Source organism: Indicator indicator, chromosome 20 (assembly GCF_027791375.1).
Source record: "Indicator indicator isolate 239-I01 chromosome 20, UM_Iind_1.1, whole genome shotgun sequence".
Taxonomy (NCBI): Eukaryota; Metazoa; Chordata; class Aves; order Piciformes; family Indicatoridae; genus Indicator; species Indicator indicator.
The window spans coordinates 11,565,635-11,592,053 of record NC_072029.1 but is presented as its reverse complement, the minus strand read 5'-3'; the positions used below and the strand labels follow the sequence as shown (position 1 = coordinate 11,592,053).

Below are 26,419 nucleotides of genomic sequence, written 5' to 3'. Positions count from 1 at the left end.
GCTGCCTTTTGGGAGCCCAGCTGTGGGAGGACTGAGGAGAGGCTGTCCCCATGGTGGCCCCAGTGTGCTGGGGAGCCTGTGCCACAGGTCCTGGGGGCTGCACCCACTGCGTGGCTGCCCTGGCTGTGAGCCATAGGCATGGGGCTGTGGGCCATGGTCTGGGCAGTGGCCCCCGGGACTCGGGGCCATGGTTTGGGCAGTGACTCCCAGGGCTCGGGGCTGTGGTCTGGGCAGTGACTCTTGGGGCTCGGGGCTGTGGTCTGGGCAGTGACTCCTGTGTCTCCCACAGTTTGCAGCCTGGGTGGATGCTGTGGTGTTTGTCTTCAGCCTGGAGGATGAGATCAGCTTCCAGACAGTCTACAACTACTACCTGAGGCTCTGCAGCTACCGCAACACCGCCGAGGTGCCCATGGTGCTGGTGGGCACACAGGGTGAGCATGGGCATGTGGGCTGCTCCCTGTATCCCCACCCCGGGACATCCAGGAGCACTGGCGATCTGTGAGAGAGTGGGAGGACAGGCCCACCAGGGCCCAGGATCCTGATGTGAAGACATGGATATGTTGGAGTGGGTTCAGAGGAGGCCACAGCAATGAGGGGAGGGCTGGAAGCCTTCTGCATGAGGCCAGGCTGAGAGAGTTGGGGTTGTTCAGCTTGAAGAAGAGAAGGCTCCAGGGAGACCTTCTGATGGCCTTTTAGTGCTTCAAGGGACTGACCAGAAAGCTGGGGACAGACTTTAGAGCAGGGCCTGTTGTGACAGGACAAGGGGAGATGGCTTGAATTCAAAGAGGGAGATTCAGACTGGAGAGGGAGAGTGGCTGTCAGGAGAGGGGGCAGGCCTCAAATGTGGTTCCTGCATGGCACAGCCTGCCTCGGAGGCAGCCTGGCCTCCCAGCACTGTGCTGTGGGTGCTTTGGGCACAGGAAGGGTATGGCTTTGGGTGTCACAGCTCTGCTCTTCCAAAACTGAGTGTCAGTCCTGCCCAAGGATGGTTGAGTGCAGACAGGAGGGACCCCAGGCTGCAGAAGTTTGATGTAAGGGTGACAGCAGAGAGCAGAGCAGGGAACAGAGGAGGTAAGGGAAAAACACCTTGGCAGGACCTGGTTCCTGAGCAGTGTGACCTGTTCCTGAAGCTGGAGGGCAGGAGGTGATAGCAGGAGGGAGTCTTGGGGGTGTCTTCTCTGACCCCAGACTGGGAGTAGAGAAGAGTGGTGAAACTGGGTATTTAAAGGTGGTGGAATTGCTGTGAGGAGCAAGCGCTCATGGTGCAGGGCTGGGACATCTCAGCAGCAGGAGTGGAAGAGGGGTCAGTGGCTGTTGTGGTCCCAGCCTTGGAGCTAGGTGAGGTCCCAGCCTTGGTTGACTCACACTAAACCCCCTCAGGGAGTTCAAGGAGGATTTCTCATGAGTCCCAGTAGCCCTTTGGCTCCTCCTGAGAGGGTTCATTCCCAGCCCCTCTTGTCTCCGGCACGTCCTCCGGGAGTTGGGTTCCTCTTGGGAAGGCAGCTTTTCCCAAACACAGCCCTGAGCAGCATCTGGGATACAAATTAAACCTATTTTGAGTGCTGTCCAGATCCCAGTAGAGTCCTTACCATCTGGGTGAGCATGGTTCCTCCCTCTGGGTTTGTTGCATGTGGGGTACAGCCGGCAGGTGCCTGCACCCCATGTGGGGCTGCATTGCCTCACTGTCAATCCCCTGCATTCCCACCCCAGCTCTGTCTCTGCCCTCGGGAGCCTGGGGTGGGGGTGCTGAGGGGAGCTGGAAGGGTTCATTTGCAGAGCAGTTCGCTGGAGAAGGGTCATTTGACAAGCCCGTTTTGCCACAAACACAGGACTTTGGTGCCCTTGGCATTCATGGGCAAGGGGTCTCTGTGTGGGGAGGGAGGGAGCCCTGGCACCTCTGGGTAGGTGGGACACGGGCACCTGCTCTCTAACCTCCTCTCCCATCGGTTTGCAGATGCCATCAGCGCCACCAACCCGCGGGTGATTGACGACTCGCGGGCTCGGAAGCTCTCCAACGACCTGAAGCGCTGCACCTACTACGAGACCTGTGCCACCTATGGGCTGAACGTGGAGAGGGTCTTCCAGGACGGTAACTGCAGCCAGGGGAGGGGGCCAGGGCAGGGCAGGGCATGCAGAGAGGGGTGGCATTGCCCAGGCCATGAGGTCAGGGCCTGCTCGTGCAGCGCTGTGGCTTTGTGGGCTGAGGAGAGGACCTGCTCTGCATGTGGAGGGGTTTCTGTGTGTGATGTGTGTGTGAGCTGCATGAGGATGTGCAGAAGGAACCACAGGGCAGGGTCAGGCAGCACCAGGGGCCTTGGTCTAGGTGGACACAGCCCATGGTCCTATTCCTCGTGAATGCAGGAAACTGGTGATCTTCCATACACATGCAGGTGGGCTTCTTAGGGGATGTATCTGTGGAGGGACAAAATCAGTGGTGGACTGAGGAGTAGCACAGAGGAGAAGGAGGTTCTCCTCCCCTCTTGCTGTTTTTTGACACAGTGTTAGCTTGGCAGGGCCTGCCAAGGTCTCCAGGTGGGAGGGTGGTGAGGCTGGAGATGTCTGTCCTGTGTCTTTGGAGGAGCAGAACTGACCCAGGAGGGGCAGGTCTAACCACAGCAGGCTGGGGAAGGAGAGGTGGATGAAGGTGGTGGGGAAGCAGCATTTGGGCGCTGAAGAGGCTTCCGTGGGTCATGAGCATTGGTGCAGGATTTTGCTTGGAAACCTCCTGCCTCCTCTTCTGCAGAGCACCTTTCTCCTGCCATCCTTGCAGAGCTGTCTTCTGGTAGCCATTTGTTCCAGAGAGCCTCCAGGGGACGACGATGTGCCTGTGGCTCTGTGCAGCTCAGTAATCTGTAGGAGCCTGCAGAGGAGTTGTGCAGCTGCACAGAAGGGTTCTGGTGGCCGTTCTTGGAGGAAAGGAGGATGCAGAGCAGAATCTTTTGGGTGTTTGAGGAGGAGGAGCAGCAGCTGAAGGGCCAGATGGGACAGTTGTTCCTCGTGGGAACTGTGTGGGAGAACTTTTCTCCTGGCTGATTTCTCATGCATGGCCTGGCAAGAGCCCCCCTGGAAAAACTATTGGCTGTGTGGGAGCCAAACTTCTCCCATCCTATCCAAGTTGCTTCCAGCACCAGATGTTGTCACAGTCACTGCTTCTGTGAGAAGGTGGGACAGCCTGCATGTGGCTTGAGGAGATGGCCTGGCTGAAACAGGAGGGACCCAGGCTGGGCTCTGTGCTAAATGTCCAGTGCCTGGCAGACATCAGCTGCAGCTTTAGAAGGTCACCAGGGGTGAGCCTGCCCTGAGGGGTCTCCTTGCTCACAGCAGAGCCAGCAGAAACGTGAAGGCCTCCTCAAGATGCCTCAGTTAAGGGCTGGTGAGATATTTGACCTCTGTCAGCGAGCTCTTGCTGGCTCTGTGATGAATCCTGTCATTACCGCTAATGGTACAGGCTGGGTGGCCATGCAGAGCCCAGGCCAGCAGCTGCTGAATTCTTCTGCCTCTCTCCTGGTCCCCATCATGTGCCTGGGCAGGGTCTGGGGAAGATGGTTCACACACCCAGCAGTGGATGGAGCTGGCCAGAGGAGGGGATGGAGGGCAGGAGAGGAGGAAAACCAGCAGGTTACTCTGATTGGTCTGGTGTGTTCCTGCTAGCTGTAGGACCAGTGCTTAGCTTGAGAGTCTGGACAGGCTCCCAGGTTGATCAGATGAGCAGGTAGCAGCAGTCCCAGTAGACCTCCATCTGTCCCTGTATGGCCATGGCATTGGAGCTGTGAGGTGGCCTCTGTGGCTGTGAAATGGTTTTGCAGTTGCTGTTGGCATCTGATGTTTCCAGCTGGGTTCACTCATCAGATGTGTGGTGGAGATCTTCTGTCCTTCTGGAAAGGCAGTGAGGCAGCTCCTTCATTGTGAGAGTTCCCAACCTGAGCCCTGCTGGGTTGGATGTGTGGCATCTCCAGTGCCTTCAGGAGTGTTTATTTGAGAGGTTTCTCCTTCTCTGGTGATGATGGCACCTGGCCAGCAGAGGAAATGAGGAATGGGGCTGTGTTCTCCAGAAGTCCCCACCAGCCCAGCTTGTTTGCTGCCCTTTGGTCAAGGTGTTTATTTCCAGAAGAGGCAGGAGACTGGGAAGGGTGAATTGCAGCTCTGGGCTGTTGGCTTCAGGCAGTGAGATCACAGGAACTGGGAGACTGTCTTCTCATGGTAGTTTTTCTAACATCTGGAGACCATGAGGTTCACAAGGACCTAGGCTGGTGGAGTTGGCATTGCCCAGGCTGCTCAGTAACTGGCTCCTGTAGCTGCTGTCAGGGAGTGACTGAGAAGTGACTCTGGGATTATCCTGCAGCATCCCAGGGCTCTGAGTGGCTCCTTGGTGACCACATGAAGTCACTGCTCTGTGTGAGACCCAGGGGAGCAGGTGGCCTTTGGGCACTCAGCCTGGCCAGCACGGGAGGCTTGCCCTGGTCGATTGCTGTCCCTTGCAGCTGGGTTGGTGGCACTGGCAGACCGTGGGGGTTGCAAGGTTGGTGTTCTGCAGAAACCCTCCCAGTGAACACAGGGTGGTGCCGTTTGAGTCCCAGCCACTGACATTGGTCAGAGGAAGGATTTGGGTCTCCTTGAAGCCTGCCAGAAGTCCAGGGTGGAGAAAGTTGCTTTCTGGACTCTGACCCTGTCCCTTTCTCTTTCCTGCAGTGGCTCAGAAGGTGGTGGCTCTCCGAAAGAAGCAGCAGCTTTCCATTGGCCCCTGCAAGTCCCTACCCAACTCACCCAGCCATTCATCTGTCTCTGCAGCCTCCATCCCTTCTGTTCACATCAACCAGGTGGGAACTGGGAGCAGGGCAAGCCAGGGACCCCACCTGCTCCTTCACACCCCCACTTCCCTTGGCATCCAGCCTCAGGCTCACCCCACAGCCCTGAAGGGGCGTTTGGTAGGAGCAGAATGATGGCCACCCTGGCACTGCTGACCCAGGCCAGGCCAGCACAGTGCTTGCCTGGAGCTCAAGCTTCATATCTAAGCTGTTGGGTCTAGCTCATGGTCTTCAACAATGGCTGGTGGCAAAGCCATGAGCTGTGTGCAGGGAGGCTTCTGGGCAGACCAGAAGGTCTGTGTGAGGGGCCTTGGTCTAGGTGGACACAGCCCATGGTCCTACTCCTCGTGGATGCAGGAAACTGGTGATCTTCCATACACATGCAGGTGGGCTTCTTAAGGGATGTATCTGTGGAGGGACAAAATCAGTGGTGGACTGAGGAGTAGCACAGAGGAGAAGGAGGTTCTCCTCCCCTCTTGCTGTTTTTTGACACAGTGTTAGCTTGGCAGGGCCTGCCAAGGTCTCCAGGTGGGAGGGTGGTGAGGCTGGAGATGTCTGTCCTGTGTCTTTGGAGGAGCAGAACTGACCCAGGAGGGGCAGGTCTAGCTGCAGCAGGCTGGGGAAGGAGAGGTGGATGAAGGTGGTGGGGAAGCAGCATTTGGGCGCTGAAGAGGCTTCCGTGGGTCATGAGCATTGGTGCAGGATTTTGCTTGGAAACCTCCTGCCTCCTCTTCTGCAGAGCACCTTGCAGCCTGCTTTGCAGATGGCATCTGTGTAGAGGTGACCACTGGCCCTCTGGCTCTCAGGACCTTCGCTCAGTACCCTGCTGTGCTCCTGGGGCTTCTCTGGAGGCACACAGGGAGTTGTGGTGGGAACTAGAGTTGGTAAAGGGGCGAGAGCAGGAGATGACAACCAACTGTGAGGCCTTTCCGAGCAGATTCACTGATCACCTGGGCTGTAGCAGTGTCAGCAGTAAGGATGGGCCATGTCCTTCTGGAGCTTTCTGCCTCTGTCCTCCTGCCCCATCCCTGCTCTGTGCCTGTCCAGCACTGTGTCCTTCCTGTGCTCAGCAGACCTGGACACCACTGTCAGGATCACAGCCCAGTTCTGTTCCCTGGCTCTTCTGTAGCTCAACCACAACCCTTTGGGCTCCCCATGCTCCTTGCTGTGGTGTTTATGCATCTCTTCATGACAAGAGGCACTCTCCTAAAAATAGAGTATGAGGTCATGGAACTGGTGAGTGGTGGTAAAACACTGCAAGGAATTTCCCTCTCTTCATGTAGGCTCAGGAATGAGGTTCTGGGACTGCTTCCTGTGGTCCTCAGAAAATCCAGCTGGCTTTGAGACACAAGTTCACTGATGGCTGATGTCTCCAGCATCGACCTGGGCAGAGCAGCCCACATGGTTGGTGCATGCAGGAGGGCACATATCCAACACAGTGAGCACAGTGGCCTGGCAGTTCCTGCAGCAGGGATGCAGAAGAACCCAGGATTCGTGTTTAGGAGCACTCTATGATGGTGGTGACACACCAAAGGGATGGTCTGCAGCACAGGCTGGAGCAGCTCTCCATGACACGGGAGAGGACTGGTGGGAGGCAATTCACAAGTTCTGTTGGGCTTCAGCACTGATAGGGTTCTCATGGGTCTGGGCGATGGGGGCTTCCCTCCTGGGAGATGTCCTCTGCTCTGGCACTGAGATACTCAGTGGGACAGCTCTGGGAGGACATGGCTGGGCTGTGGACGGTCAGGAAGAGACAAGAAGAGAGTGGCAAGGTCTTTGCACAGTAGTGCTATGTTCTGTCGTCTTCTGCCTGAGGGTACAGGGCTTTCACCAGGGTTTCTCACTTGCCTTTGCAAGGATGAGAGCAGGAACTGGCACAGGGAGATGGATCTCAAGGAAGAGTTTGGGAACATGGGATTTGAGATGGAGATGAGATGGAAAGAAGCCAGACAAAACACAATGAGGAACTTTTGTAGGCCTTGCACCACTGCCGGGTGCTGGTGTGCACAGGCAGGGCATGCACTGGGACAGAAGGGTCTCCTCCTCAGAATTGTCTGTGGGAGCAGCAGGACTGGTGTTTGTGTCCTGAGTGCTTGGCCAGGAGGAGCTCCCAGAGTCCTCAAGGGCTTGAGTTTGGGTCAGGAGGTGTTGCCCTCAGCTGCTGGCCCTGTGTGGTGGTGGCACCACATGCTCTGTCCCTTCCCAGCAGTGATGGCATCTTGGGCAGCATTCCATTCCTTGCTGTCTTTTCCAGTGCTGGCAGCAGCAGCATTCCTTGCCCCTGGATTGTCCCTCTTCCCTTCCACCAGGTCATGGTCTGCTTCCCTTCCTAGCTTTGTGGCCAGAGGGATGGGACCATCTCTAAGGTGAAGGGGGTGTTCTACTCTGTGCCTGGTCTCCTGGCCCATGCAGGCAGGGGCAGCTCTGTCTTCTGGAACTGTCAGAGAGGAAGACACTTGCCTTCTGGAAACAGGGATGAATGATGCCACAAAGGGTGGCCTGTGGCAGGGGGAGCTGGGAACCAGCCCTGCCTCTGGTCCTAGGCCTGGGGACATCTTTTCTGGCAGTATTTTGATGATGCTGGTGGAGCCAAACTGGCTTTTCTGGAGCTGACCACTGCTTGGCTGGGCTTCTGACAGTCTGTCCATTGCAATTACTGGGATAGGGGAGATTCCAGAGGACCCTGGTGATTGTGACCTCTCTGGTCTGTGACTTCCTTCTGATGTGAGGTGGTGGCTGGGTTCCAAGCCCAGGTGGCTGTGCCAGGTTCCCATCCTGGCAGGGCTTTGTGGCAGTGGTGCTGGGTGAGGTGTGCTGGTGTCCTTGCACAGTGGTTCACTCTTTGTGAACCAGTTCTTGGCGCTGGTTTCATTGCTGCCTTCGGGAGTTTTGGAGGGTTTTGGCCATCATTCCGCAGTGGTACCTGGTGCCTTAGAGGACACTGATCCCACCCAGGCTGAGAGGAAGGGAGATGCAGCAGCAAGGCAGTTCCTGACAGTCTGTCCCTTAGGCCTCCCCAGCAGCTGGTGGGACACAGGGCTGAACAGACACCTCAGATCCCTCAGACCTGCAGCCCCCAAGGAAAGCTGTTGCTCACCTGCTGGTTTGTGCTCTGCTCTGCTGTGTCTTGCCAGCACCCACGGGTGGTTTGGGAGCCCTGTTCCTCACCCATTCCTCACCCAGCTCTGCACAGCTCCTGTCCCTTGCCTGCAGGGAGTGGGTGAGAGCTTCTTGGGCCGGTGAGTGCTTGCAGAGGTTCTGCTCGGGCTCCTTGCTGCTGCTTCCCTTCCTTCACCTCCCTGCAGGGACTCTGAGGTGCCCTTGGGAGCTTCCCAGGCTGTGGGATGGGTCACCATTGCCTGTTAGCTGTGGGGTGGAAGTGGAATGTTCCCAGCAGCTGGTGGGAGGTAACGCTGGCACCCCCTCGCAGCTTGAGATGGTGGTGGCCTCCTCTGGGCCCATAGGCATCACCTCCCTGCTGTGGAAGGATGTTTGACCCTGGCTTCAGGCAGTGCAGGCAAGGCCATGGTGGGGCTGCTCTGGAGCCTGGGATGGTCCTGGCAAGTAGGGACACTGTCACTGCCCAGAGGCAGCTGGGAAGGATCCATCCACCTGAAAGTCCTTCCAGAGCAGGGTGTCCCAGAGGCACACCTCAGTGCCCTCACTGAGAATCCCCCTTGCTCTGCCTCAGGGAGGAAGAAAGTTGGGCTGATTCTCAGGTGGCTCTTGCCTCTCTTCAGAGAAGTTCTTTGTGCATCCTCTCCCATTTCTCTCCCCAAAGGCGGGATGGCTTGCGTGAAAGCTGCAGCTCTCTAGGGGACAGGGCTGCGGGTCGTGGTTGCTTATTTTCCCTGTACAGCCTCTTCCGTGCTTCCACCATTCTGAGCGCTTGGCTCAGAGCAAGGCTGGGATCCCAGCATGCACACGCCGGTGGTGTCCAACTGAGGGCTTCTGGCAGCTCGTCATCCCGCCGCTGCCTGCACTTTCCGCTCTCAGCAGTAGGTGGGAGTGGAGCAAGTCCCAGGGCTGTGGATGCTGCTCTGAAGCATGTGAACTGGGAGGAGGCTGCTGGAGCTCTGGCCTTCTAGGGGCAGCTTCTTCAGCGTGCTGTGGAAAGAGCAGCAGAGCTGCCAGAGACCTCAGGCTGCCCCATGCCTGCTCGCAGCTAGAGGTCCTGGGCTGCAGGTCTGAAATGCTTCTGTGCAGGTGCTGCTCCTTGGGGCCTCTTGTAAAGTCATTTCCAGGCACTGCCCGTGGGGCTTCCGTGAGCAGAACGGGCGCGAGCAGCTGCTTGTCTGCAGGAAAAATGTGGTTGAGGTGGTTCCACAACCTGCACAGTTCTGTCTTCCCCTCCCCTTAGGGGAGACACAGCATGGTGTCCCACATGTTCCCAGATGTGGGCCACTGCAGCCAAGGCCACGGTGGTCCATGAGCCTAAGAGCCTCCCTTGGGGTCCAGCAACAGAGATGCCTTTGACATGGAGCATGGAGCTTGTGGCACCTTGTGCTTCAGGACACTGGAAAACTACAGGCTGGAGCTGTGGGGACACACATCCTTGTTGGCATTGTAGCCATCATGGAGACACAGGGAAGTGACTGAGTGGGACTTGGAGCCAGGCACGCTCTGTGCTGCCACACAAGTTCCAATGGGCTCTGCTGAGAGGGTTCTCCCCCACAGACTGTCCACAGGAGGGCCACAGTGGTCCTGTACTGTGGAGGGGGAACACACTGAGGTGTCTCCAGCAATGTCCTCTGAGGAGAGAGCCAGCTGCTCAGGGCTGTGTGGATCATTACCACCTTCATACCTTTGCTGCAGACCTTTGGAAGGACTTCCAGGGCTGCCAGCCAGCAGCCAGCTCTGTCCATTCACTGCTCTCCAGTGCTGCTTTTAGAAGCTCAGAATTCTACCATCAGAGAGCTGGAGAAGAGAGAGGGAAACGGCTTCCCTGAGCAACCCATGGGGCCCAAGCAGTGCATGCTGGAGAGTGTCTCCTCCTCCTGGTCCTGTGTAGCACTTCCTTGCCCCTGGCACTGGACTTTGTGGGTGGGAGGTGTTCCCAGGGTTGTGCCCTGGACAGCTGCCCATCTCTATCTGACCACCCTGTCTCCTACCCTAGGCCACCAATGGTGGAGGAGCCTTCAGTGACTACTCCTCCTCAGTGCCCTCCACGCCCAGCATCAGCCAGCGGGAGCTGCGGATCGAGACCATCGCTGCCTCCAACACACCCACCCCCATCCGCAAGCAGTCCAAGCGACGCTCCAACATCTTCACGGTACGAAGGCTGGGCTGGAGCAGCTCTGGGGTGGGCTTTGTGGGGGCCAGGCCGGGAGGGGCACGGGAGCAGGTCTGCAGCAGTCTTGCCCCACAGGCTTTCATGTTCCAGTCTTTAGGTAAACCTCTCTGTGCTGACCGGGGAGGGATGGGTGGCCAGGAACAAGGAGCAGGGGCAGGGGGTGTTCCTGCAGGAGTGTGTGCAGAGAGGGAGGGAAGGAAGCAGCCTTCTGCCTGTATTGGGCCCGTGGTGCTGAGGGCTGCTGCTGGTGAGCGCGTGTGTGCAGGGGCAGCACCTGGGCAGGCACTGCTGGCACAGGCAGAGTGTGTGTGGGCACAGCTCCCTGGGCTTTGCTGGCAGAGCTGGACTTGGTGTGGGTGCAGCACCAGTGACTCTGCTCTTCCTCTCCTCGGGGCTATGTTCCCCGAATGTGGCATAGAGCCCCCAGAGCTGGGCCTCCTCTTTGGTGCTGGCTGCACTGTGCCAGGTGGTGCCGGGAAGAGCCCCAAACATGGCACCGGGCCCCAGTCACTTCAGCACCCAAGCCCCAGGTCTTGTGATTCGAGCCTGGGAGCTGCTGTGGGGCCCCAAAAGAGGCAGGGAGCGCAGGGAGCATGGGCAGCTCCCGGCACGCTCCCACGCCACGCACACACTGCCCACACCGCGGCAGGAGCCTGCCCACGCTCACCCCTAGTGCCCCCTTGCTGTAAGCACCCACGCTCCCGGTGCCTGTCTGTAGCGTAGGCAGCCCTGTTCCCATCACAAGGGGCTCCCCTGAGAGCGTGCTGGGTGCAGGCCTCTCTCCTCCTCCCCATCTGAACGTGCTTCCAGCCACCATTGCTCGGTCACCCATGTCTGCTGTCTGTGGCACTGGCCATACCAAGTCCGTGTCCATGTTGCACTCTGTACCCTGTGTGAACAGCTGCCATTGCTCCAGACCCACAGAGCCTTGCCCTGCCCCATGCCCAATTCCTCTCACAACACTGTGGGTATGCCCCCTGACTCCTCGTGCTGGGCACAGACCCATCTCCCCCAGCTTCTGACATCCTGAAGCACTTGATGCCTGGAATGTTGCGTGCACTCCCCACTCCTGCATCTCATACACCCCCAGTTCTCTCGGTGTGCACATCCCCAGCCCTGCTGCAGAGCACGTGCTCACCCCACTCCCCATCCTGCCTTCTGCAGCCTCCTCCTGGCACACACTGCCTTTGGCAGCAGACAAGCTGCTCCCCATGCATGGTTGTCCCTCACCAGCCCTCGCCTCCTCCGTGGCAGTGCCCTGTGGGTCTCTTGTTGTCGATGGTCATGCTTAGCTGTTGCACCTCAGTGCTGGTGGATGCTTTTCCTCCCTCCCCGCCGTTTCTCGTGCTCATGCTTGCTGCTGTGCACTGGCACACGGGCACCTGCGTGCTGCCACCCATCCTCTGCTGGCCCGCAAGCCGACGGGCTCTGGACTCGCCGTCAGCTCATGCTCACACTCACTGCCCATGGAGCCCCCTGTCCAGCTCACTCGGTGTGGGCCCACACTCCTGGTGGAGATGAGCTTGCTGTGGGGCTCACGCTTACCTGCTGTGGACATCACCATCTGTCCTGGACTCTCACTGCTCACTCATCCCAGGCTCAAGCTTGCTGTTGGGCTCACCCAGGCTCGTGCTCTCTGGCCACGCTGCGGGGCTCCCCTGTGCTCATCAGGGCTCACCTGTGCTGCCGAGCTCACACTCACTCGCTTGCTCTCCTGCTGGTGCACATCCATGGCTCACGTTGATATCTTCACCCCATTTGGTTGTGGCAGCAGCAGCAGCTCCTGACACCTCCCGCAGTGGGACAGGGCCAGGGGCAGGGAAAGCAGGGCAGGGGAGGGAACAGAAGGCTGTCTCTTGCCCTTAGCTTCTCCCAGGCAGGCAGTGTAGGTGCAGCCAGCAGCTCCCATTCTTGCAGCATCCCCCAGATGGGCACAGGCCCCTCTGAACTCTGGCACTGGGCAGGGCCATGCTCTGCTCAGCTCTGGGAGCAGGCACAGTTCTGAGCTGTGCCTTGGTCCTTCACGGTCAGTCCTGTCCTCTCCTCCTCCTTCCTCCTCCTGTCCTTCCTCCTCTCCTGCTCTTGCTCCCTCCTGCTCCCCTTGCTCCCATGCCGGATCGCACCCCGGTGCCACAGGGGCAGGGGTCTGTGTGCTGGATCCACACAGCCCGGGGCAGCCCCTGCCTGAGGTGCCCACCCCGGCCCCGCTTGCTGGAGCCTGGAGCCCAACTGCTGCTACCGCCCTCCCTGGCCTCTGCCTGCCCATCGCTGGCAGGCTCGTGTCCGTGTTCTGAGTATAACTTGCCAAACTCTTTATTCTTTCGATATTTGCAGATATGTGCCACTGTTTCCAACTTTTCATCAACAAAAAGGCCTTTCCAACTCCTTCCAAATTAGAAGATCCAGGTGGTTACACACGGCACCTCTGTACAAATTCTCTCACTTTTCATTGCCTCTCCAGGGCCGGATAAGGGATGGGCACTGGGATTGATCTAAGATTAGAGGCTCGCCCGCCCTCCAGCCAGCATGGGTCCCCCCCTCGGAGACACGCAGGAGCCTTTTAAATCCCCCCAATGTAAAGTCTAGGAAGCGTGAGACGGCCTGCGCCTGCACTTTAAGCTGGGACAGTTCTGGGCCTGCTGGATGCTGTCTTGGCACTTTCCGTGCTCGGGGATGCCAGGTGGACGATCCTGATGGGACGGCAAGACCTGCAGAGCCGCCGGGACCGGGCGACAGCAGCGAGTGGAGCTGGATGGGCCCAAAGACGCTTTGCTGCTGCCTGCGGGAGCTGCTGTTGGCGCCTGCTGCTAGCACCCAGCTCCTTCCTCCCTCCTGCACCTCCTGCAGCCTGCATGGACTCCTGCTCCTCCTCCTCTTCCTCCTCGCAGCAGAGCAGCCATCTGTGTCTCTTTAGTTTCCTTCTCTTTCAATCTCTTTGTTTTGTTCTGGGCCCCAAAGCCAGTGAATCGGTGTCCCAGGCACGTGGGGCTCGTGTCCCGTTCCAATCCAAAGCACACGGGGCGCTCCTGGACCCAGGGGGTGTGTAGGACGCTCCGGAGGGACGCTGCCGCTGCCCTTCTGCCATTGTTGTGATTCTGAATGTATTGATTGTGCTCCATGCCGTGTATGACTTGATATTCCCTCTGTTCTAAGCACTTTGAATGAGTTCTGCTCAACAGACTGTATAGTTCCTAGTGTATTTATTGGAGTTTGCTCTCCCCGCGGCCGCCCCCAGGGCTGCTGTGGGCTCTGCTCTCGACTCTTAGACGTGTGATAGATATTTATTGTCCATGCTCTTTTGTAAGGGGCTGGTATCTCTGCCCGGTGACCTGTGCTACTTTGTATGGTGCAAGTGTGTTACAGAATAAATCCGTTGGATTAGTAGAGGTGTGAGTCCTTCACTGCCTCGGCCTCTCCCGCTCCCACCCATGCTCCACCCGCATCCCATGCCATCTCTGTCTGTCACCATGTCCTGTGTTCCCTGTGGGAGGGGGGGTCAGAGGTAGCCCTGCTCTGCTAGGACAGCTCTGCCTGCACTCCTTGGGGGAGAGGACAGATTCCAGGGGACATGGGGTGGAGATGTGGGGCTGGAGCAGGCCTGGCAGGGATGGGTGAGGCACAAGTGGCTCCATGCGCTGGGAGCCCTCCGGGCATGGGGGCCGTGCCACTCCCCGTGCCCCCCTCCCTAACGGACCTGCATTTCTTCTCTTCCAGTCTCGCAAGGGCGCGGACCCGGAGAGGGAGAAGAAGGCTCCGGAGTGCAAGGCGGACAGCATCGGCAGCGGGCGTGCCATCCCCATGAAGCAGGTTCGACCCTCCCTCACCCCCAAACCAGGGCAGCTCCACCGGCGCAGGGGGGTTGCCACCAGGCTTTTCAGTGGGGACCAGGGAGCCTTCGCCTAGCACTATGTGTGAAGAAGTTGGGTACCCCATGGCCCAGCTGGCCAGACACTCTAGGGGGCTGCCCACCTGCCCACGCCCACAGGGCTGCTGGGCCAAGGGTGCTGGCATAGCTCCCACAGTAGGTGGGAGGTGCTGGTTATGGAGCAGGGTTCTCCAGCCAGGGGATGGTTCCAGCAGAGGGCATCCGTGCCCTGCGCCCACTCCCACTGCAGCCCCTCTTCTCTGTCCTCCCTCTCCTGCACTGCTCTGCTCCTGCCTCTGCTTCTGCTCCTGGTCTGTGCCAGTGTGGCTGCCTGCTGGCAGGTCTCAGAGGTTCTCCTTGTTGTGGGCAGTGGCAAAAAAAGCAGCAAATGCAGTGCTTGTCATGCCCCTGCCCTGAGCCATCATGGGTCGATGGAGGGCTTCACTCCTACCTCAAGGCATGCAAAGAAGCTCCAGCTGCCTGGAGCCACCCAAGTGGAGCCCGTCCCTGTGCCCATCAGGAGAGCAGCAGTGGATGATGTCCAAGCCAGCCGAGCAGTGTGCATTGGCTGGATGCTGTTCGCACCAGCATCTCCTTGCACTGCTGGTAGGGCTCATCCATACCCTGCTCTGCAGCTCCTACCTGTGCTTCTGCCTTGCCTCCATGCCCCCATTGTGGATCTGGACTCTCTCTGACCTGTCTGCCTCCATGCTGCCAGAGCTGAGCTGCTGAGCTGAGCAGAGGGATGGGAGGACAGAGCCTCCCTGGTGCTGCTCTGTGCTGAGGGGTCTCTGAGGCAGGAGATCTCTGCCCTTGGGCTGCCCCAGGCCTGGATGAGCACACATTCTGCTGGGTCAAACCATGGCTAATGGCTGGGCCAGAGAATGGTAGGGATGGAGTTGCCTCCAGCTGGCAGCTGGTCAGCAGTGATGTTCCCCAGGGCTAGTACTGGGGCCACTCCTGTTTAACATCTTTATAAATGATCTGGATGAAGGGATTGAGGCATCCTCGGTCAGCTTGCAGGTGACACAAAGTTAGGTGGGAGTGTTGATCTGCTGGAGGCAAGGAAGGCTCTTCAGAAGGACCTGTACAGGCAGGGTCAATGGGCTGAGGCCAACCATATCGGCTTCACCAAGTCCCTGGTGTCACACCAACACCATGAACACTCCAGGCTTGGGGCAGAATGGCTGGAAACTGCCCAGGAGAAAAGGACCTGGGGGTTAAGGTTGACAGCTGGCCGAAGATGAGGCAGTGTGTGCCCAGGCCAACAGCATCCTAGCCTGGATCAGCATTGGTGTGACCAGCAGGAGTAGATAGGTGATTATCCCCTGTCCTAGGCACTGGTGAGACCACACCAGTGGGTGTTCAGTTTTCAGTGTAAGAGGGGCACTGAGGTACTGGAGCAGATCCAGAGGAAGCAACGCAGCTGGTGAACGGTCAGGATCTTGTGTCTGGGTGTTTGGCCAGGTTCAGACTGCTTCCCTCACTGTGTGCACTGCTGGCTGATGGCAGCAAACACTGCACAATATTGGTGCAAGCTTATATTCCCTAGAGATAGTTGAAGTCTGTCTGGTCGTGTGGGGCCACAGCAGGGGTGCTTGCCCTGCAGACTTATCCATGGCACCTGTGGGCATGGTCATTGGCCAGTGCACAACCTCTTCTGGACTCTAGAGGAGATGGCCAGCACTGGGGACTGCTGCCAGCCTGGTTTAGCACTGGGTGCTTTGGGTTTCCAACCAGGGCCACATCCGATGACCTGAAGGCTGACCAAGGAGTGGGAGTCTCAGTTGGGTGCTGCAGAAAGGACAAATACTAGGTTGAGGCTTTGCTTGGCTGAGGAGGAAAATGTGCTGCCACAGAGGTATAGTGGCTGGCTGTCGCTTGTCACTGCCTTCTCCATCTCAGCTGAGACTCTCTCTTAGCCCCAGGCACACCTGGAAAAGATGGAAATCCTCACTAGGCCAGGTGAGATTGTGGATGTTGGGGCCCCCCTATGCCTCAGACAGCTCCTCCTCCTCCTTGACTGGGCCTCTCTGGGGGCTCTGTACCAGTGAGTCAGGACCCCTTTGCTCTGGATTCAGATAGTCCCAGCAGGGTCAGAAGAGCTTCTTCCTAGCTGGAAACTTGTCTCTTGAGAAAGAGTTTCATTGGGCCAGGAGCCTCAGCTTCCCCAGCTGTTCCTCACTGGGAATGGGCTCCTACCTGCACAAGTGCCACAGCCTTTCTGGGGGGCACCGCAGCTCTGGGGGCCACAGGTCGCTGGCTGGGCTGGGTTTGGGCCGTGCTCTCCAGCTGGGCCCAGGGAGGACAACTCCTCCTCCTCAGGAGCTGGGATCACGCTGGGAGCTTAGATTACATTTAAATTGCCATTTGCATTTTCCAATCAATACTCGACTTCACAATTAAGTTTGGTGTTAAAATTCTTAGCAAAAAAAGTGAGTGGAAGGGAGATTTGTGGAGCAAACGAGTCCTTTGGGGGCCATTGCTGCTCCCTGCTTCATTACACTGCATATTGCTGCTGCTGCTGTTCCTGTGCCCTGCCGGGATCCGGACCCAGCACCACTGTCTGCTGATGGGCTGCTGGGAGAGAAGGCAGAGCAGGGAGAGGAGGCAGCTTGGGCACTCTGCTCTTTGGTCCCATGCAGCTGTTGCCCTCTGTGTGTGGCTTCCATGCTCAGGAGGAGGCTTGGGAAGAGCTGTTGCTTGCCAGTCTTCCAGGAGAAGCAGAGGCAGCTGGAGGTGCAGCTCCAGATGCTGGTGCAGGGTCCCAGCAGAACTGAGGAGTCCATCCAGGAGCCAGCCTGGGATGCAGGCCCAGGACATATGTGGGGAGATGAGCTCAGCCCTGAGATCTCCTGGCCTTCATCCTGCTCTGTCCTCTATGCCACTTCTCACTTCCCTCTGGAGCTGCTGGAGGATTCCAACAGCTGCTGGGCCAAACCTCCACGTTCTGGCACCAGAAAAGAAAGTTAGGCTGCAAAGCTATGACCTTGATGCAGTCAGCACAGCAACACCATTAGAACCTGGAACCCTCTTGGCTTCTGTTCCCTCCCTCTTAGCCTCCAGTGCAGCAGCAAGCAGCAAGTCTGAGTCCATCAGACCTCCCCCACATGTTCACCTCTGGAGTTGCTCCTAGTTTTGGACTCTTCTGCCTTCTAGCTTACAGCAAGGGGCTGCCAGCACTGGGTCCTCTGCTTCCAGGTTGGGTTTGTGTTTCGGTTTGGGAAGTTGCAGCTCTGCAGCTGAACTGGCTGTGGCTGAGCTCTGCTCCGCAGGCAGCACAGGAGGCAGCAGCTCAGAAGCATTGGAGGAGGTGTTGTGTAGCACTGAGGTGAAGATGCATTGAGGAGAGCAGGGGCAGCTGGAGCTGCTGTTCTGCAGGGGGCATTGGCAGGTCCGAGTGCAGAACGGAGCAAGGTTTGAGGCCAGGAGGGGTCATTATGCCCAGAAGCTAAAAAGCTGCACCCCAAGACTTTGAGTCCAAGGTCTGGAGCAGATCTGTTTGAAAGAAATCAAACAAATGTTCTCAGATGTGGAGGACCCAGTGTTTATCCAGATCAGCTGGTGGCATCTTAAACTGACTTTCAGCTGTCATACACCCCGTGGGACGTGCATGGCCCAGTGATGGTGCTGGAGAAGATGCTGATGGTCAGAGCCAGGCATGTCCCAGCATTGAGAAGGCACAGGGACCACTGCTGAGTGTGAGAGGATGGGAGAATGGATGGCATAGGAGGCTCCAGTAGCAGTCCTGCTGCCATGTAACCCATCAGGACGTGGCCCTTCAAGCTCTGGCACGGTTGGAGGCTCTCCAGGCCAAGCAGGTTGATGCTTTCAGAAGCAGGTTCTGCAGCATGGGAGGGACAGGTTTGGGGCTGCAAGTCCATCGGTGAGAAGAGCACACAGAGCTGCAATCACAGTCTTCAGCTGGCATTCCAGGACAGGACATGTGCTGCTCTGCCATCTCCTTGTGGAGGTGCAGGAAGCACCCATACATGGTGGGAAGGAGCACAGACTCCATTGTGGATGGTGTTCATGGGCAGGTTGGGGTGATGTGGGTCCACCTGCCCCTGCCCTGGGGAGGGATGTGGCAAGGTGTGCCACATCCCAAGCCCTGCTTGGCTACAGTAACACCACAGCTGGAGGTGACACCATCTGCCTTGCCCAGCCTGGGCTGAGTTAATGTCCCAGCTGAGCACTGAGAGCTCAGCAGTGCTCAGGATCTTACCCTCCAGCCCTGAGATCCCAGCCATGGGGGAGTCTGGCAGCCAGGCCCCCTGAGCAATACCTTGCATGAGCTGTGCTAAAACTCCATGCTGTTCTCAGAGGCCTGGTGTGCCAAATGATGTGAGGCAATTTGTGTTAATGACCAGTCATGGAATCCTTGTTAGAAGAGACCTTTAAGGTCATGGAGTCCAACCATGAACCCAGTGCTGCCAGGGCACTGCCAAACCATGGCCTTCAGTATCACATCCTCCATGCTTTGAAATCCCTCCAGGGATGGGGACTCCACCACTGCTCTGGGCAGCCTGGGCCAGGCCTTGACAACCCTCAAGAGGCAGAAATTGTTCCTCATGTCCAACCTGAACCTCCCCTGGTCATGCAGTGGTTGACACTGTGCAGTTCCTATGGTACCTTCATGTTTTCTGGGTTTGTATTTTCTTTGAGCTCATTTGGGGGTGACATTGATTAAATAGAGTGAATCCAATGCAGACTGGCCAGACCTCAGTGCAGGTACATGGCTTGCCATCCATGACTACACTTGTTCTCATTGATGATCATGTTTTGAGACCTTTCCTTTGACCAGTTTCACTCCACACATTAGTACTGTACGGATTGTGTGCGCTTGGGTTGTGGTGGTGTGCCCTGCTCAGGTGAGATCCTGACAGAGAACCAGAACTGCTGTGTCAGCACAGCTTCTGCTCTCAGATGCTGCCAGCTCACCAAGAGCAAGACCCAGCTCCCCTGTTTCTGCATCAGCTGGCATTAGTTACGCTGCTGTCCTCCATTCTTGGCTGGTCACTCCTCATGAGGGCCTTTCCCCAGTGCCTGGCATAGGTGTCTGGCTGTAGTCACCAGGTCACCTCTGCTCCCTTCACAGGTCCTGGCACAGACAGAGCCCTTGGGGTGCTGCCATGTTCTGAGGGATCTTAAACCCAGCCCCTTGTCCCCAGCACCCTGGGCTGCTGATCCTCTTGGGGCTCCTGAAGGGAAAGGATGGGGCCCTGCCATCTCCCCAGCCCAGCTTTGCCACTCTCCTCTCCCCTCTGTGCCATGCAGGAGGGGGAGGCGTTTGCTTCCCACACTGTTTGTGTGCCAGCAGCCCTGGGCACTTGTCCTGCTCTGCAGCATCTGTTGCTGATTTCACGTCACGTCTGGCAGCGAGGGCACCCAGCAAGTGCCAACCCCTGCGACTTGCTCTTGTGTCCCCTTGGGCGGGCGCAGCAGCCACGGTCTCCAGGCAGTGGGACAGGGCCCCCAGATATGCAGGACAGAGACTTTCTCTGCAGGGCTGTGAGGGGGAGCTGGCCTGGGGCCCAGATTGGTGCCGTGTTGGGAGCAGCCAGGCTGGGTGTCTGCCCAGACACACCTCTCCAAGGGCCCAGCCTCACAGTTGGTAGATCCAGCTCTTTCCCAAACTCTGGTATTCATTCCTGCTCTTGTTCCCCTGCGCTCTCCTCCCTGCCTGCAGTGCTTGCTGTTCTCTCCCTGACTGCTGCTCCAGAGCCTCTTGACCTTTCTTCCTTCTCTTCCTTCTGTGGTCTGACCTGGTTCCTGATGAGTTGCTGCTAGAAGCAGATTGCCTGGGGACGCAGAACTGGGTGGGGAGAGGGATAGGTGGGTCCCAGGTCTGAGCCTTGGCTCAGGTGGGTAGAAGCTGGGCTGGTGGGAAGAGCAGGGCTTGTCAGCACAGTGGTTTTCAGGCCCTAGGAGTGCGCTGTACCTGGAGACCTCAGTGTAGGTCTTGTGTAAAATTCTGATGGGAAAAAGGAGTAGAATGACCCTTCAATGGCCAGGACCTGCTCCACCTTCTGAAATGTGTCCCTAGTTCCATTTGTTAGACATCTCTGAGAAAGAATTGTGAGCACAAAAGAGAGTGTGCATGCCTTGTGAGACCTGCTTCTTGCAGGGTTGTTCCATGGATTGGCTCCCACCTGTCCCAAGCTGCCCTTGCCTTGTCCATCCTTCTGCTTTGGGTGGTGTGAGCAGGTCTGGGAGCACTGTGGCAACAGAGCAAGCAATGTTAGTTGGTGATGAGGTTGGCCTCTGCCTTGTGTTGCCACTGCCCTTCAGCACAAGAAGAGTTGCCCAGGGAGAGTGATTTAGGACAGCAGAGTTTGTGACAAGTCCCTCAGAGGATCTGGCTTGTGGACACCCTTGTGTCTGATAATGTCTGTGGAGACACCGTGGGGTTGGTGAGGAGACAGGGGTGAAGCCCTTTTATTACCAGTCCCAGGGGAAATGCTGTTGGGAAGGCCAAACCAGATGTTTTCATGAGTCGTGATCTTTGTGTCTCTTTGATGACCCATGTGCAAGGGACAGTGCTGGCGCTGAGTGGGAAGGGCCTGGGCCAAGCAAAGTCTGAGACTCCTGACCCTTCTCTTCCAGGGCATTCTCCTCAAACGCAGCGGGAAGTCTCTCAACAAGGAGTGGAAGAAGAAGTACGTGACACTGTGTGACAACGGAGTCCTCACCTACCACCCCAGCCTGCACGTGAGTACTGCCCTGGAGGGCTGCAGCAGCAGGGTGGGCAGAGCAGTGTCCTGCAGCCACAGGTCCTCTCACAGACACCACAGCTGCAGGGTCGCTTGGGAAGGGTTTGGCAGCAGGCAGAACCCCCAGCCTCGGCCTGCAGCAGGGGTTCAGCTCCAGTCCAAGCAGGGCTGGGGTGCTCAGCAGAGCTGGTTAGCACCAGGGTCTGGAGGAGACCTGTGGTGCTGGCTGCCTGCAGTGCCAACCGGGTGGGACAGGTGAGCAGGGCATGCTCCGTGCAGGATGGCGCTGGGCAAGCGTCGCTCCTTCCCCTTTGCCTGGCTCAGCCTTGGAAAGGGGCTGCTGTGGAGGAGGGCAGAGCTGGCAGCCACGGCTGGGGGTGCCCTTTGGGTGTGCAATCATTTTCCTGGCTGCTAGGTATTGGGTAATGGAGAGGAGGTGCCAGTGCAGGGCCTGGCGCGCTGCTGCTGCAGTGTAGCTCCGCTCCTCCTCACTGCTCGGCTGGGGCACAGCTGCCTCCCCATCCATCTCTGTCGCCTCCCCACTGCGGGGCTAATGGCTTCTTCTGCTCCCTCTCGAGCACAGTTTGCTGCCGAGACAGTGAGCCAGGGAGGGGCACACCTGTGCCACAGGGGCATGCCACCCGTGCTGAGGCCGTGCTGCAGCAGCACAGTCAGGCAGTGCTGTGCAGAGCCTGGCTGCAGGGTACAGGGGTGCTCTGGAGGGAGAAGAGCAGGAAATGGCAGCTCTTGCATGCTCCCAAGCTCTCTGTTTGTCCCCAGCCTCCACAGGCACATGGGAGTTGGCAGCACCCTAGGCCTTTCTCCTCCTTTCTGACCCCATGACTCCAGCTCGTGGGCTTGCAGTGGTCCAGCTCCTGGCTGCTGAGCACTTCGACCCTCCCATCCCCACACTGGGAAGCCAGGCACTGCATTTCCCCTCCTTAATGTGTGGGAGCTTTGAGAACAGTTGGGTTTTTTTATTGCGGTGTTTTTTCCCTGTGGTTCTGCAGGTCCCTAGCTTTGGAGCCCCATTTTTTTTGGTCTTTATAGATCCAAACTGGGGCAGGGGGCTGCTGCTGGTAGCAGCTGTGCTGGGAGCTCACATGTGTGTGGGTTTGTCACCTTTCCATGGCAGACATCACAGGCTGCTTTGTCATCAGCCATAGGGGCTGGGGTGTTGTTTAACCACCCTCAGATGCTGCTGGCTGCTACACGCCAGGTCTCTCTTCTTTTTACACCATTCCCTCCTCAGGGGGTGATCTCAATTGGTGTCACTTCCTTCCCTCACTGCACTTCTGCAGCATTTCAGTTCGTTACTGCCTGGCCCTAAGCAAAAACCTGGTTTGCTTCTGCCTGCTGCTGCTGGTGATCCACAGCACATTGCTAAGGAAGGTGCAGGATGGGCCTCTGCTCCCCTGGATTTTGCCAGAGCTTTGAACCTTGCAGGCAGGACAGATGTGGTATTGCCTAGGGTGTTTACCTAGAGCAAGGACTAAGGAGATGTGGGCCACAGGATATGGAGCTGTTTGTGTCCCTGCTCTGGCTTCAGCAAGGATGGAGGGGGTCTGCATGTTTCCACCAGGGCATTGCCTCCCTGAGAGCCAGGGAGAGAGCCATGGCACCCAACAGCATGTTGAGGTTTGTACTACAATGCTGACAAGGCCTTTGGTGGGCTTTGGGGTGCTCTTCTGATCAGCAACGGCCCCAGTGCCTTCCCTTTCCACTGGGTATCTGCTCTACAGCCTGCTTGGAGGGGACAAATACAGGGAAGAAGCCTGGACATGACCCAAAAGAGGATGTCCCATGATATCCTCTCCTCCCCACCTTCTAGAGTGAATCAGGAAATGCTGCAGTGCATTTGGCACTGGGCTTACCTCCTGTGGCATGAAGCAGGTCCCCATGTCCCACCACAGAGGACATCAGGGTTGAACAGCCTGAGCCTGGGTCACTAACCAAACCTGTGCTCCTGAGGAAGGGTGCCTGCTTCTCTGTCACTTCATTGGTGGCAGCAGTTCTCAGGCCAGCAGGCATGTGGTGAGGTGAGCTGCTGGCCAGAAAAGGAATGCAGATCCTCAGTCAAGGAGACAGTGGACATCCTGAAATTCCTTCCTTCAGAGGTGAAGTCTAGCTCCTTCCCTGACTGGCTCAAGCGAGCCTATGCTGGGGGATGGCAGACCTCAGGGTTCCCCAAGGAAGTCTTTCTCAGCCCCTGTTCAAGCCCCGGAGTATCTTTGTGCTGCTTCTGTGAGCCCAACAGCTTCGCCTTGACATGATTCAGGGTAGTTCCTGCCTTGTCTGCTCTCATCTTGCATCTCCATGCTGGTGTCTGCCTGTCCCTCTTGCAATGGGTGTATGGACCCCAGGGATCAGCAGCTCTCCTCCAGCAGACCAGCAATGTGTCTGTGCCCCATTAGTTCCTCCTGGCTCTAGCTGGGTCATGCTTCTGATGTTAACAACCAAAAGCTTCCTGGCAGGGCTGCTCATCTACTTCTCAGTGTTTATCACTTAACCTGTTTCTGGGTCCATATCTTGGTGCCTCCAGCCCCACTTTGAAGTTTCCTTGCTGAGAATCAGACTTAAACTGTGGGCTTCAGTCACAGAGAACTCCAGCAAGCTGAGTCCCCCTGGGAATCAAATGTTCTATGACTCCTTGGTGGAAACTTTGACCTACGCTTGGGTCCTGCAGAGCTGTGTGCTCTGTTGTGAGGTGCCACCTCCTCTCTGGGACAGCCAGCAGTGTCAGAACCTCGCAAACAGGACGCCAGGAGCTGGAGCAGTGAGCAGCAGAGCAGGTCCTGCTGGATGCTGGAATGCTGGGAGCCTGAAACCTGGATCTAGCACAGCTTTCCATGGTGCCTCAGTGCTGTGCTTACCTTCCTGGAGCATGTTCAGTGACAGGAAAAGAGCAAGTTCTGGGGAGAGGCTGTCCCAGTTCCCTTTCCTCTCCTTTCCCCAATCCCTGGAGAGTGACTGCTGCTCCTGATGAGGAAGGGTTCCCTCCCCTCTCCTCAAGCTTTGGCAAGTGGCTGCTGCTCCTGGTGAGGAAGGTGGCCATGCCCCAGCCCAGTCCCCGGCCGGGCTGCACTGTGCAGAGCTCCAGAGAAAGCAGCTCCCATTTTGCAGCCAGTGGAGCCATTCACACAATCACCTTCTGTTAATTCTATCTGCAACATCAATTAAATTGTTTGTAGAAACTAATTGAATGTGGCTTAATCACACATCTTAATAGCTTTCCACGCTTTGAACTCGTTGTTAATTCCAGTAATAAAATGAAATGAGAGAACTGGCTGGGTAATTAGCGAGGAGGCTTGGGAAGAAATTGCTGTTTTATAGCAGGCAATAAAAGCCGAGCGCTGGTGACCGCTCTCTCCGGCAGGCAGCCGGCTACCGCAGCAATTGTGCTGAGCCAAGGAAAATCCTCCAGCCCCTCTGAGATTCCCTGCCCAGGGATGCCACCAGGCCCCCAACCACCCAGGAGCAGCTCTGGGCAGTGTTTGCTGGGTCACTTCTTTGGGAATTGCCTGGGGCAGCCAAGCAGGGGAGAGTGCCATTTGAGGTCACCCCAAAGCTGGAAGCAGAGGTGGGAGTGCAAGGTGCTGCCTTGCTGTCCCCAGCTCCTGGGTGTGCTCTGAGGAGTGGGTACCTGCACAGGGGCCTGTGGAAGAAGAAAAGCCAAGGCATTGAGGTGCTGCTGAGAGCTTGCAACCCTTGTAGGTTGTCACCTGAGAGCACAGAGCATGGCCCATACAGCATCATTCACCTGCTGCTGGGAGCCAAGGGGACAGAGGTTGGATTTGCAGAATGGCTGCTCTTAAACTGTTTATGTCTTTATCCTCTTTGATTTGGAAGCAGACAGGGACCAACTCTGAATTAATCTTTTTGGTGACCTCCTTGTGAACTGGAGCAAGCCCAAGCCTCCCTGCAGCAGTTGCCATCTCACCCTGGACAGTGCTGGCACTGCTGTCCCAGTGCAGATCCTCTTGGTCTAGTGGGAGGTGTCCCTGCCCATGGAGGTGGAACTTGATTGCCTTTAAGGTCCCTTCCAGCCTGAACAATTCTGTGATTCTAGAAAGCCAGGGGAAGATGTGCCCACATCAGGATCCTCCCAGAAGCTCTCACTCAGCATTCAGTCCCAGGTCATTGGAGGTCTGCCCAAGAGCAGGGCAGGACAGGGCAGGTCCCCTCTGTGCACCTCTGTAGAGATTGCATGGCTTTCCCTTCTTGGGGCCTTGAGTCCAGGGAATAGCCACATTGGAGAGGGTCAGGCTGCAGTGCCCTGTGGAGCAGGAAAGAGGTGAAAGACGTGGAACAGGACACAGGAGAGGTTAGAAGTCTGCAGCCATATTTTGAGAGCCGAAGATGTCATAGGAGACAGGGTAGAATGATGTTGGGAGTGGAGCTTGGGGAGTGTAATAAGTAATCTGCTAGGAGAAATGGAGGCAGCACCAAGGTTTGAATAATACAAAGTTGTGCAGGTGAGCATACGAGGGAGCTACCCTGAGTTGGGTTGGGCTGGGCTTGGATTTATCCTACTGTGACCTGAGAGGGAACTTCCAGGTATCCTGTTCCTTATGCTGTATGATCTGGTCTGGTATTATCAGTTGTTGTACCTGGGTGTTGTGATTAGTGAGGAGAAGGGAAGAAGAGCTGCCTGCCACCTGTGTGCTTTTCTGCTCCATCTAATCTCTGATCCCCAGCCAGGCTTTCACAAATGGGCCTGTCATGGCCTCTGACTGCCCATGGCAACATCCTGACATCGTTTGTATCAATGCTGATGAGTTCTGGGTACTGAAAGTGAGCCTGGCACTTCTCTGGAGCCAAGTCCAAGGCACCAGCTAATAATCATGGCAGGAAGGCAGTTCAGACTCAAGGCTTTGTGTCCATGGTCAGCAAACAGCTGGCTGTGGACACTGGAGGAGTTCTAGGGTCTTTCACCTCTAGCCCTCCTGACTTGAAGCTTGAAGAGGGCAGATTTAACCTGGATTTTAGGAAGAAATTCTTCACAGTGAGGGTGGTGAGACACTGGAACAGGTTGCTCAGGGAGGTTGTGGATTCCTCCTTCCTGGAGGTGTTCAAGGCCAGGGTGGATGAGGTCTTGAGCAACCTGGGCTAGTGGAAGATGCCCCTTCCCATGGCAGGGGACTGGAAATAGATGATCTTTAAGGTCCCTTCCGACCCAAACCATTCTATGATTCTATGACTTGAGACTTCAGTGAAGTGCAGGAGAAAGCAGCCTGTGGTGAGCTCCCACATCACCTGAAGCTCACTGGCTGCAAACCTGTCCATGGAGCAGTTCCCACAGAGGGACCCAGGCTCAGTTTGGGCTGCGTGGATGGGAGGGGAGCCGTGGGCAGTGCCAGGCAGTGCCAGGTCATGACCCATGCTGCCTCTCTGCTCCAGGACTACATGCAGAACGTCCACGGGAAGGAGATCGACCTGCTGAGAACCACAGTGAAGGTCCCAGGCAAGCGGCTCCCCAGGGCCACCACGGCAGCAGCGCCCAGCGCAAGCCCCAAAGCCAACGGCCTGGCCAAGGAGAGGAGCAGCACACAGCTGAGTGGGGGCACAGGTAAGAGCTGTTGTGGGTGCCCCCAGGCTGTGCCACCCTTCCCTTGGTGCTTCAGTGGTGTCTCACATTGCCCAGCCGCATACAAAAGCTGTGCTGGAGTTTCTTGGGGAGTACCCTTGGTGGGTGTTGGCACTTCTGTGTGGCTCTCAGGTAAGCTCCTGATGGGATTTCATG

The 26,419-nt window shown here is 57.2% G+C and overlaps 1 protein-coding gene across 1 annotated transcript in view; it reads left to right on the top strand.

Moving 5' to 3' along the window:
* The first annotated feature begins 394 nt into the window (after positions 1 to 394).
* Positions 395 to 26,419, top strand: part of AGAP3 (ArfGAP with GTPase domain, ankyrin repeat and PH domain 3) — a 62,154-nt gene continuing 36,129 nt past the window's right edge. Inside the window, exons 1-7 of the mRNA XM_054389966.1 lie at positions 395 to 431; positions 1,955 to 2,089; positions 4,690 to 4,817; positions 9,922 to 10,077; positions 13,813 to 13,905; positions 20,570 to 20,674; positions 26,077 to 26,245. Of these exons, the coding sequence (XP_054245941.1) occupies positions 410 to 431; positions 1,955 to 2,089; positions 4,690 to 4,817; positions 9,922 to 10,077; positions 13,813 to 13,905; positions 20,570 to 20,674; positions 26,077 to 26,245 (808 nt within the window). The 5' untranslated portion in view covers positions 395 to 409. The remainder of the gene's footprint in view (positions 432 to 1,954; positions 2,090 to 4,689; positions 4,818 to 9,921; positions 10,078 to 13,812; positions 13,906 to 20,569; positions 20,675 to 26,076; positions 26,246 to 26,419) is intronic.